This window comes from Balaenoptera musculus, chromosome 5, assembly GCF_009873245.2.
Source record: "Balaenoptera musculus isolate JJ_BM4_2016_0621 chromosome 5, mBalMus1.pri.v3, whole genome shotgun sequence".
NCBI classification, from domain to species: Eukaryota; Metazoa; Chordata; class Mammalia; order Artiodactyla; family Balaenopteridae; genus Balaenoptera; species Balaenoptera musculus.
Window position 1 is genome coordinate 27,624,909 of NC_045789.1, and position 12,674 is coordinate 27,637,582.

General features: G+C 41.5%; 1 protein-coding gene across 5 annotated transcripts in view; it reads right to left on the minus strand.

Annotated features, from left to right (window-relative positions):
* The window catches only part of ZNF827 (zinc finger protein 827), a 175,813-nt gene that overhangs the window by 17,764 nt on the left and 145,375 nt on the right, over nucleotides 1–12,674 (minus strand). For all 5 annotated transcript variants that reach the window (XM_036853681.1, XM_036853682.1, XM_036853683.1 and 2 more), the window contains exon 9: nucleotides 2,212–2,349. In XM_036853681.1, coding sequence (XP_036709576.1) covers nucleotides 2,212–2,349 — 138 coding nt within the window. The remainder of the gene's footprint in view (nucleotides 1–2,211; nucleotides 2,350–12,674) is intronic.

Consider the following 12,674-nt stretch of genomic DNA (forward strand, 5'->3'; position numbering starts at 1 on the left):
TCTACTTCACGGGAAAGAGTGTGGAAAAAGATTTGCCTGCAACAAAATGTAAGGCATCATCATTATTATAGGTGGTCCCCAGCATCTGAGGTGCTGGTGGCCCGGGCTTCGCGGGGCTGGGGAGGAGCCCTGCAGTACAGATAGAAGAGAGTCTTTTCCTTAGAATTTGTGCATTTGTATTAATAAGTGAGGTTGTTAAGTTTTTGTATTAAGGTTATGATTTCTTCATAAAGTGAACTGTTGAGCTTTCTATCTTTTTCTATCATTTGCAAAAGTTTAATAATATCAGAATTTCCTAGTCTCAACCAGTTAAAAAGAACCCAGCTGGGAAAGTTTCTGGACCTGATGCTTTTATTAATAGTATCTCCATCATCTTTCTAAATTCCCCTTTGGTAACTGATTTACTTAAGTACCACCATCTCCCCCTGACCCAGCTTGGGTCAATTTTGGAAATTTTGCTTAAATTATCTATGTCTTCTAAAGTTTTCCATTGTTTTTCTTTGCCATAGAGTTGCCCTTATTTTCCAATAATTCTTTAACAGCATCTGTATTAAGAATAAGGCTTCCCAATCTAAATGTCCATCAACAGGTGAATGGATAAAGAAGATGTGATACATATATACAATAGAATACTACTCAGCCATAAAAAAGAATGAAATCTTGCCATTTGCAGCCACATGGGTGGACTTGGAGGGCATTATGCTTAGTGAAATAAGTCAGACAGAGAAAGACAAATACTATATGATATCACTTATATGTGGACTCTAAAAAATACAACAAACTAGTGAATATATCAGAAAAGAAGCAGGCTCACAGATATAGAGAACAAACTAGTGGTTACCAGTGTGGGTGGGGAGGGGCAATATGGGGGGGAGGGGGAGGTGCAAGCTGCTGGGTGTAAGATGGGCTCAGGGATGTATTGTACAACACGGGGAATAGAGCCAATATTTGGTAATAACTGTAAATGGAAAGTAATCTTTAAACATTGTATAAAAAAAGAATTAGGCTTCCTTTTTCATTGCTAATTTTGAATATTTCTGCCTCCTTTTCCTTTCTTAATCAGACTTAAAGGGATTTATCTATTTTATGGTCTTCTTCCTAGATTTTGTTCTTCTACTAATTCTTCAAGATGAGTGCTAAGTTCCTTTATTTTCGTTTTTCTTCCCTTCTAATTAAAATGTTTAAGTCTATAAATGTCCCGTGGACCACAGCTGTAGCTATTCGTTCCAGGTTAAGGATGAATGCTCCCCTTTCATTCCTCCTAGATGTCTGGAATTCGTGATCCTTTCCTTTGATCCAATTAGGTAGGACATTTTATGGATCCTTGGTTATTTGAAATTTCATTTAAGTATGCTCAGAGAATGTGGCTTGTAGAACCTCTACTTTTTTTAACATGTGAAAGTTTTCTTTGTGGCTAAGTATATGACTAAATTTTGTCTTTAGTGGTTTAATAGTTAAGATTAAAAATATTTAAAAATATATATATATAAAAAGAGAAATTAATCTTGCCATACTAATACTGTCTTGCCTTTTTAAATTTTGTGTGAGATACAAAACTTTTATTTTCTTTACCATTTTGTTTTGTGTTTCCTGTAAATAAGACACATTTGAATTTTTAACAAGGCTGATCTACAGTGTAAAAATTGAAATAGTTCATTTTTTATTTTCCATCTTGCTTTTTGTTTGCTATTGATTTTACCTCACTTCTTATTGTCCTTGCTTATTATTGCTGCATTGATTAAGTTACTATTTATTCGGGTTTCCGCTTCCCAACACTCAGAATCAACCATATTTCTCCATTATTATATGTAAATAAAGACAGGGACTGTTTCTCCACCAAGGTGCTCTTTTCCCCTCTGCTTCCACCTACCACAATGAGATGAATCCAATAAGATGGGGTGCAGCCCCATGCCCTGCACCCTCAAGGTGACAGCAATAAACTCCTTAGAGTTGAGAAATTTTACCTGAACACACCTAAAAATGTTTATCTTTTCTCATCAATCCTCCTTGAACTCAATGGATCCTTTCAATACAAATAAAAAACCCTTTCCAGAGCCTTATTTGAACATGCCAGGTAAGATGGCTTGAAAAGGTCCAGATAAAAACATTTCTACCACTTCCTGGTTTAATTCTCTTAGAGACACAGCTTCCTGATCATGGAGAAGCTGGTGGTCCAGGGAGGGAAGGCCCGGCAGGGAGACTCTGACTCACCTGTGTGCAGAGACAGATGTCGGGACAATGTCTGCTGTCGGCCAAATACTTTCCCACACACGTCACAGGGAAAAAGCTGGTCGTTGAATTTCCAAGAGGGCAACCCATTTCCTGCCTCCAGGACTATCTTTTCTGTTTCTGGGCCAAAAGAACAAAGCAGCATGAGGAATAAACAAGGCAACGTGAACACATTTCAGTTTAGTCAACATTCAGGACTTAAGCAAAGACTTCCTTCTGAAGAATGTGGCTGGTAAACTGCAAGTACTGATAAGTCCAAGTAACCTCTGGTCTTCACGCTCAGCTCCTGTCTCTAAGAAGGCCATTCTTGAAAGCTGTGGTGGCACATGGATTCCAATTTTAGTCAAGTCTCCCGTGGTTTCTCTCCTTCCTCACTAAAGGTTAGTGGACCTAACCCTCCAGCAGGTTGACAGCTTGGTTTAGCACTGTGCTCGGTATACAGTTGGCACTCCATAAATAGGTGCTGAATGAGTGACTGGTTGAGTTGCATGTTAAAATTCCAGAAATGCAGACCCTCGCCACCAGACAGTAAATCAAGAAGGCCGAAGCTCAGATTCTGATGTAAAAATAGATGGTTCCATCTCTTGAAAAGAAATACACTTTCACTGCCCTTTATGAAAACAGGCTTTGCCCTATATTCTGGGTTGTGCAGAATCCTTAATGAGGAACTTAATGTTACACAGACTCAGGGATGACAACTGCGTACTCCTGGCTATGGTCTGAATGTGTGTATCCCCCCTGACTTCATATATCGAGACCCTAGTGCTCAAGGCTGTAGTTTTTAGAGGTCGGGTCTCTGCGAGGTGCTTAGGTCATGAGGGTGGATCCTCATGAGTGGAATTAGTGCCCTTAAAAAAGAGGCCTCACGGGGCTCCCTAGCCCCTTTGCCACGTGAGGACACAGCAAGACGTAGGCAGTTTGTGTCCTGGAAGAGGGCCCTCACCCGACCATGCTGGCACCCTGATCTAGGGCTTCCAGCCTCTAGAACTGTGGGCAATACATTTTTGTTGTTTACAGGCTACCCAGTCTGTGGTATTTTGTTACAGCAGCCTGAACGGACTCAGACACTACTCCCCATAAAACTCCCTAATGCAAGAGTACACAACCAGAATTTCCCCAAAAGTCTCATCATATTAGGGAAAATGACGAGAACCACAAGGTCTTCTGTACCTAATTCGCAGCCATGAATGACCTAAGTGGGCGTTAATACCTTCTCCTGTCATCTTAAAAAGTTTTTATTTTCTTGTCATCATTCATTGAGTTACCTTTAATTTTCTCATCCGTATTTCTTCTCACTGAACTGTAATGGAGTCTACAAACATTCCTTCTACAGTAAGGTAAGGAGAGAGATGACAGAGTACCAAAAAGAGGGAAGGGGACACTTCCACGAGGACACTTGTCTGGACCACTAATAGGGCTTTTGGCCTCAACCCTGAAGAGCAAGACAAATAATTTACTGAGTCAATATCTTGTCCTTTACTTCAGTAAATTATTGTGAATGTTCCTACAGCACGGTAGTGCTTTATAGAACCGGATACCACATGGAAAGAAGTTTTCATAAAAACCAAGTAGTTGAAAACATTCAGACCACCGGGCAGAGACAGCATCAGAACAAAGAACTTGATTTCACACAATTTGGTTAAAACTGCTTCCCATTTACAAATACAGGCTTCCACCTGGATCTGGGTGAGTCAACTGGATCAATTTTCATTTGAATTCAGACTTGCCAGATAGTGTGATCTCAGGAAAGAAGTAAATACGAATGTGTGTTTGGAATGGGGCGGGGGATTGATGGTGAAATTGCAAAAATGTTTGCTGTGAGGCACCTGCCAGCCATCCTAACACTGATAAGGCACATTTATTGATTTACCTGTGTTTGTTAAACGTAGCTTTTTGGGCCTCAGAGAGAAGAGCTAGTCTTCTTATTAGAGTAGGAATGTGTGACTACAAACCTCTTCAGGGGAAGGGGTGGAATTTTGGGGGAAGGAAGGTGAAAAGGGAGGTACAGGGCTCTGAGATGTGCAGACAGGAACCCCTCTCAGACGACTGCCCTTGAGTCCAAGCCATGGACATTTCCACCGCATGGCGCAAGAGGGTATTTTAGCAGCTCCTTTGAAGTGTGTAATCAAAACAGTGCTTCAAAGGAGGATGATAGTAATAATTATAAGGAGAGATCGAGAGGGTACAGGGTCTTCCAATACATTCAGAACAAGAATGAACTAATTGGGTCACAGACTGAACAAGTAGTTGCAATTAAAAAGAAAGACGTCTCAATAATATTAGTCACACGCTTGAGACGTTGAAGCATCATGAAAAGTCCAATTCCCTCCACTGGCCTAGAAAATGGTTAGAACTATGAAGGCTGTGCTGCGGGCAAGCAGAAGGCCCACCTACAGCCGTGGAGGCAGGAGAGGCACCACGGGGGCCTCTTGGTCAGCCACACCCCTGGGACCTGGACCCCAAGCCCTGTCCAAGGACCGGCTCCTTGCCCTGCTTGCTGTCTGCATTTGCTACGGCCGCCCGTTGTCATTTCACACGCAGGAGCAAGGCAACCCGGCCGTAGGAGCCTCTTCCCAGAACACGACCTTGAAATCACAGCAGGGTGAGGCTGCAGGTGGAGGTGCAGGGGCGAGAGGGGAATTATCACTTTGCCTAAACAAGTACTAAAGTAAAAGTCCTGCTCTCCTTTTCCCGGAGCTGAAATGGAGCTCAGCAGATGCTACGTCCTCCCACATTTCCTGGAGATGGTGTCAGCCACATGCCATGGGAGAAAAACACAGAATTTTTTGATTCTTCCTGTCTCTGTGTATGTACCACCAAAAGCTGTCCATCTGGTTCCAGAGTGATATCTGAATGTGATGGACACCCAGCAAGGCCAGGCTTTAGAATGACCACAGCCTGCCTTCTGGAAGCCGGACTGGCCCCATCACCGTGGAGAGCTGCCAGCTGGGACACCGGCTCTCCAGGAAGCATTCTGGAAGACAGCAGCGCACTCTGTCTGCAGCTCTTGCGGATCGAAAGTTGCCAGAAACATTGAAAACTATTTAAATTGTGAACCTATTGATAAATGTTTATAAAAGCGGATGCGTAGGCCTGTACTGATCTCTATGCGTTTGCAATACAGACAAACCCTACATTAAGCAGATCACTGCACGGACAGTGGCGAGTGTTCCCAGGGTGTGCGTCTTAAAGCTCAATTCACAGTCACAGGTACTGTGCTCCATCGCCTTCTCGGAGGAACCGAACGAATTGGCCTGGTTACCTCTGCGGTCACATGCTACAGGTTTAACAAAACGATATCACGATTTGATTTGTGTGTGTGTGGACACTGTGAAAGCTAAAATTGCCATATTTTAATGTAAAGTTTTCCTGTTCTTTGACTTTTGATAAACTTCGGAAACAAACAAAAAAAAACCACAAAGACCTCAAAGATCTTTCTGGAATCCCACTGCCTTAACTGAGTCATCATCACTCACCAGGATTGTTGCAAAAGCCTCCTAAAGAGCCTCATGGGTACCATTCCAACAGCCCCTCCCTCCATTCCAACAGCCCCTCCTCACGGGTTCCAGAATGATCTCTCTGAGGCCCAGATCAGGTTATGTCTCGTCCTGTGTTCCAATGGCTTCCCCAGGCCAAACTCCTGCGCATGGATCCTGAGGTCCTTCATACTCTGGCTCCAACCATCTCCCCCCTTCAGCTCCCCACTTCACCTCCCACCATCCAAGGGCTCCGCGGAGTGAGCGACTCGCCTTTTCGGGAACAAGCTAGTGCCTTTGGAGACATCAGTGCTTCTGAACCAACTAGGCCCCCCCCCCCCACAGCAGCTACTCCCCACCTTGGCACCTCTTTCTGCCCACAAACTCCAGCTCATTTTCAAGCGCTATCTCAGACTGCATCTCCTTGGTAAAGCCTTCTCCAGTCCCCCAGGTAATGAGTCATTTCCCCTTCTCTGTCCCAAAGCACTTTTATGAATACTCTATTGCGCCACTTTACCTGATATATTATTTGTTTACAGATCTTCTATATTATATGCATCTTTTTAATACAGAGTACCCAGCAAGTCCAACATGCGGCGGTGCTCAGTAACTATGTTCGCTGGCCTCCTCTCCCTGTTCGAAGGTGAGTCACTGAAGGAGGGGGTTCTGCAGGATTTATCTGTGCATCCTCGGCATGGGCACAGTGCCTGATACATAGCAGGTGGCTAGTAGATAGTTGTTGAAGAAATGAATGACTGAATGAAAGGATCCAAGTGAGGCAGGGAATAAACATTATTCTTATTTTATAGTGGGAAAGACTGAGCCCTGGAAATACCATTAGTTAAAGCTAATGGCCAATTCAGGGTGAAAAATAAGGCTACTTGCCTTCTGAATGGTGTCTTAACTCAACCCAAGAACCGTGATTGAATGATTTTATTAGTGGAAATGTTTGCAGTCCTGAGCCATATCCCCAAAGGTCCTCTGTCCTTACTTCTTCCCAATAACAAGCCACAGGACTATTCCCTTCAAGACAAATTCTCTGGCAGATGCTGTTTTTTGGTTAACCCAATAGTTAGTCTCAACTTCCCTTCTCCCCTGTCTATTCCCACTGTACAGGCAGCTGGGGTGGTCATGTGCTAAAATTCTGGCCAATGAGAAGGCTTTTGCTTTCCTGACAAAGAGAAGGGTAGGCTTGGTGTTGGCCCTCTTCTTTCTTTTTCTTGCCTTGATCACAGAGGAAATGCCTGGGATTATGGAAGCCATTTTGTGCATATGAGACCTGAGGATGAAAATCAACCTGCCAAGGATGGAGGAAGGGAAAGATGGGAAAAGTCTGGGTCCTTGATGGCATCTTCCAATAGCTGAAAAAATGGCAGAAACTACCGCTCTGGACTTCTTATGTGAGGAAAACAAACCTCTGTTTGTTTCAGCCACTGTTAGTTGGGTTTTCTCTAACTTATGACGTTCTTAATTGAAACCCCTCCTATGGTTACTCTTGGTCTTGGGCCTTTGGAAGTTAGGTCTGGCCTTTGACAAGCTTTATTCCAAAACTCCTGCATCCTGTGAAGAACTCTCCATGTTCACTGTCAACAGCAATACGTTTACAGCCATCTGAGCCCATTTCCATCTTAATTGTCTTCTTTTGTTCTGCTCAAAAAACTTTTTAAAAGTTTCTCTTAAATTATTAAGGAATATGCTTTTTAAAAACTTTTTATTGAAGCATAACACATCACAGAAAAATTCACATAACACTAACTGCTTTTCAATCAGTCCAAAGTCACGAAAAATTTTGGAATATAGGTATTATTTTTTAAAATTTGCTCTTCTTCATCTTTATTCCCATATCCTTTAATATTTGTTTCATTATCTTAAAACGATGCAAATGATTTTCTTCATTTCTTTTATAGCAAAATACTTATTTAATGATTATATTTTTTTTACACAGTGTCTCAGAGGATTCTCTCTCCTACAAAGCATGTTATTTCCCTTTATCCTCTTATACTCTGATTCCTGAGATATCCATAAATTGTTCCCATAAATTCCTGGCTACTTGGTACTATTTCATTAGATGTTTTTCTCTCTACTTTTGCACTCACGGTCTTTGCTTTGACTGCCATTTGGGTCTTTGCCTCTTCCTTAAATACATTTTTGTTTTAAATGAAGTAAATAGGTGTGCAGGAGCAAGCACTTTTATCCCCTACAGTACAGTTGGGAATATGGGAACAGGGCATTTGGAGAGTCACCTCATCTTAGTGGTCCCAATGCAAGGCTCTTAGCTCCTCCCCTTTATGGTGAACCGAGGCCCCTCATTCATAATGGTGAGGCCCAATAGCCAAGAGACAGGATGCCAAACTCCTCCTCTTGTGACCTAGTCATCCAAGGGGAAAGGTCTCATTTCATGCACAGATCCTGGGAAGATGAAGCCCACCCATCAAGTATTTCTCCAAAAACTTCCATGAAAGAAACCCATCTGGTACATTTGCGGAGGGAGCGCCATCAAACTCTACGTGACAGAACACTGGATCCAGTAGAGGACTCAACTTTTTTTGAATCCAACTCCTTCATTTCCACAAGGATGAAACCAAGGCATAAAATTCCAGGACCTCTTCCACCTCAGTGCACCCCACAACCTGTACAGGGTTGAATAATAGAATCAAGGTTTCCAGAGTCATTAAGGCTCCCTCCTTCTCCAAACCTTAGATCAGGGAGGAACCTGAAGGATCATCTTGTTCAGTGTTCTCTTCCTACATATAAGGAAACCGAGACCCAGAGGACTGAATTGATTGCCCAGGTAACCTGGCTAGTGACGCTGGGAGAGGAGACAGCAGACCATGGGTCTCACTGAAGCTCCTCCAAGCCACATGGAATCACTGCCAAAGGTGACCACAAACAAGGAAGGGACTTTTCTTTCTTCTCTTGTGTTTTGGCCCTGAGTTTAATTTCTTGGTTACAAGTGGACATGTGTAGATTTAGCAACAGTTCACAGACACTAGGATTTCTTTCCGTCTCTCTTCTTGAAGGTGTCAGCCTAGAGTATTTCCAGCCACAGAGATATTAGAAACTGTAATATGTCATGAAGTAGAATAAAGAAGGAACAAGAGGAAGATCAAATGGGAAAATCCTAAAAGCCAAGCCCCTCTGAGGTAAACTAGTTATTACTACAGAAAGTTCCCTTGGGCCTTTCATTGACATTTGGGGAACATTTTTGTTAAACAAACAAACAAACAAAACCCCTCAAAGAACAAGAGGGGCAAAGGAAAGGACTTTAATTTGCTTCTTCCAGTTTTAACATCTTTTAGCTCCTTGACTGGTGTATCATCTGGCTTTGTCGCTGTGTTTTGCTGTGTGAGAAGATCCCTGTATCTCCTGCCAAAATCATCCTCTCAAAGAATCATCTCTCAACCTGACTTTGGCAAGAGAAATGTGGAGAGAGAAGGCTTTATTTGGTTAAAGCCATAAGCAAAAGATTGGCCAAAATGTGACCTCAACACATAAATAACTGTCCAGATTGACTAAATCTGCATCAGCTGCTCAATGAGGAAGAGGCTGTGGGGCCACATGGGTTTTCCATTATGACAGATGGTATTTTGAGTCTTTCTTTCTTTCATCATCAAGCCTGGAGAGTTTCGAGGCATATCGCAAATGAACTTCTGAAACCCTCAGCATTTAGAGTCAGTACTCTTCTATAGGGTTAAAACCTATCCAATCATTTCCAGGCAGGGCATGTGATTTTTCTGGTTAGTCCTTTCCCTGCTGGCTCTGTCCTTTGGTTTCAGGGGCTTAAGACAAGCTGCCACCCTCTGAGGGCTGCTTGTGAATTAAGGAGTCAGCTGTGGTTTAGGACCCTTTGGGGGTTAATATCTTTGCTCTAGTGTTTGTGGTTCTATATCCTTTACAAATTCCTTTTCTTTTTAAGGGTCACTTCAACTTAGGGTAATATGGCAGGTCCTAACACAACTATTAGGTTCCCTATGACCACCTCTCTGCAGGTCTTAGTGCAACCAAATTCCCCTTTAAAGACCATTCCAAACACGCTCCCAAAATATGGGATTTTCTGCTGGTCAAAATGTCAGATCAAGGAACAGCTAAGATAGCAGAATTTAGCAAGAGTCAATCTGTGCTCAATTAAAAATAGTGGGTGAAGATTTTTAGTCATAAAAGAGTTCACAGCCTTGATCTTTTTTGGCCTCGTTTCAAACTTTAATGCTTAACAAACTTAAGCATTAAAGTCCATGCATAGGTCCAAGAAGTATTTCTCCAAGAATTTTCATGAAATAAATCCATCTGGTAGAATTTGGGAGGGAACTCTATTAAACTCTACTTGACAGAACATTGGATCCAGGAGAGGACTCATCTTTCTTTAACCCTAACTGCTTCCCTTCCATGGAGATGAAACCAAGGCATAAAGTTCGAGGACCTCTCTCACCGCAATGCACCCCACAACTTAAAACTTACACAGGGTTGAGTAACAGAATCAAGGTCTCCAGAGTAACTACATCTCCATCCGGCCCCAAATCTCACTTCAGGGAGGAACCTTAACAATTATCTTGTTCAATGTTCTCTTCTTATTCAATACATATAAGGAAACCAAGGTCCAGAGAATGGAAGTAACTGCCCCACAGTCTCACTCAAGCTCCTCTCAACCATAAGACTTATGCCAACATCTACAACCAACATGGGTTTGTGGAATTGGTTATTAGCAAACATCCTGGGATCAACTTAGAAAAGTCTTATGGCATTTTTTGCATAATTCTGGGCAAGAATTAGCCTCAATGAATCCTTACTAACGGACTTTTAATTTGGTAAAGAACCATAAGTGTTTTCTACACCTGCTTTTTTTCATTTAAAATCAATAGAAGAAAACAGAACCTGGATTCCTCTGGTAATGGAAAATGGCTAGGACTTGGTACCCCTAATTCCAGTGAGGCTGATCACATGAGCATCTTAGGGAACTTCTCTAAGCATCCAAACAGAGAGAGTCACTGGCAGAATTTAGCCAACAGATGTCTGTCATCTCTGTATAACTTCACCTTAACAAGAAATCCATTGGGAATTTGGATGTTGCTTCTATATTTTCCCTCTACTTGTATTTCCAAGATCAGTGGACCTTCAATAAATGCTTACTGAATAAATGAGACAGTCACATCACCAAGATCATGACTGGTGAACTAAATGGCAACCAAATTTTACATTGCAACAGGGAAGCAAACTGACAATACTGATTCAGGAGTGACATCTACGAGGCTTTGGTTATTATCTTGCCACTTACATAGACCAGTAACCACTTCTCTTCTTAATGATGATGGTAAGATTTAAAGTCTTAGCAAATGCCCTCAGAATGTCCCAATGTTGAGAACATTTATAAATCTTTGTTAGAAAATCATTAGGCCTGGGAGCTGTGTCATTCTTATGTCTTTGTGGCAGACACTGCTGATTACTTACTCAATATCCAACAGAGCGACAACTTTTTTCTTTAGGGTAGCACTGTGCCTTGTTAAAAATCATGCACTTCCCTTCCCAACTTCCACTGCTGTTAGGGCCTTGCCTTGAAACATAGTTCTGGCCAATGAGATTCACCCCATTTGGGCAGCATATCTCCATTACGCAAAACAACATCAGAGTTTCTTAAAAGTATATTAAGGATTTAAGTTTAATTAGGTCCCATTTGTTTATTTTTGTTTTAATTTTCATTATTCTAGGAGGTGGGTCAAAAAAGATGTTGCTGTGATTTATGTCAAAGAGTGCTCAGCCTATGTTTTCCTCTAAGAGTTTTATAGTGTCTGGTCTTACATTTAGGTCTTTAATCCATTTTGAGTTTATTTTTGTGTATGGTGTTAGGGAGTGTTCTAATTTCATTCTTTTACATGTAGCTGTCCAGTTTTCCCCAGCGCCACTTATTGAAGAGGCTGTCTTTGCTCCATTGTATATTCTGGCCTCCTTTGTCATACATTAGGTGACCATAGGTGTGTGGGTTTATCTCTGGGCTTTCTATCCTGTTCCACTGATCTATATTTATGTTTTTGTGCCAGTACCATACTGTCTGGATTACTGTAGCTTTGTAGTATAGTCTGAAGTCAGGGAGGCCTGATTCCTCCAGCTCCTTTTTTTTTTTTCTTTCTCAAGATTGCTTTTGCTATTCGAGGTCTTTTGTATTTCCATACAAACTGTAAAATTTTTTGGTCTAGTTCTGTGAAAAGTGCCACTGGTAATTTGATACAGATTGCACTGAATCTGTAGACTGCTTTGGGTAGTATAGTCATTTTCACAATATTGATTCTTCCAATCCAAGTACATAGTATATCTCTCCACCTGTTTGTGTCATCTTTGATTTCTTTCATCAGTATCTTATAGTCTTCTGCATACAGGTCTTTTGTCTCCTTAGGTAGGTTTATTCCTAGGTATTTTATTCTTTTTGTTGCAATGGTAAATGGGATTGTTTCCTTAATTTCTCTTTCTGATCTTTCATTGTTAGTGTATAGGAATGCAAGAGATTTCTGTGTATTAATTTTGTATCCTGCAAGTTTACCAAATTCATAAATTAGCTCTAGTAGTTTTCTGGTGGCATCTTTAGGATTTTCTATGTATAGCATCATGTCATCTGCAAACAGTGACAGTTTTACTTCTTCTTTGCCAATTTGGATTCCATTTAGACAACCCTCAGAATGGGAGAAAATATTTGCAAACGAAGCAACTGACAAAGGATTAATCTCCAAAATATACAAGCAGCTCATACAGCTCAATATCAAAACAACAAACAATCCAATCAAAAAATGGGCAGAAGACCTAAATAGACATTTCTCCAAAGAAGACATACAGATGGCCAACAAACACATGAAAAGATGCTCAACCTCACTAATTATTAAAGAAATGCAAATCAAAACTACAATGAGGTACCACCTCACACCAGTCAGAATGGCCATCATCAAAAAATCTACAAACAATAAATGCTGGAGAGGGTGTGGAGAAAAG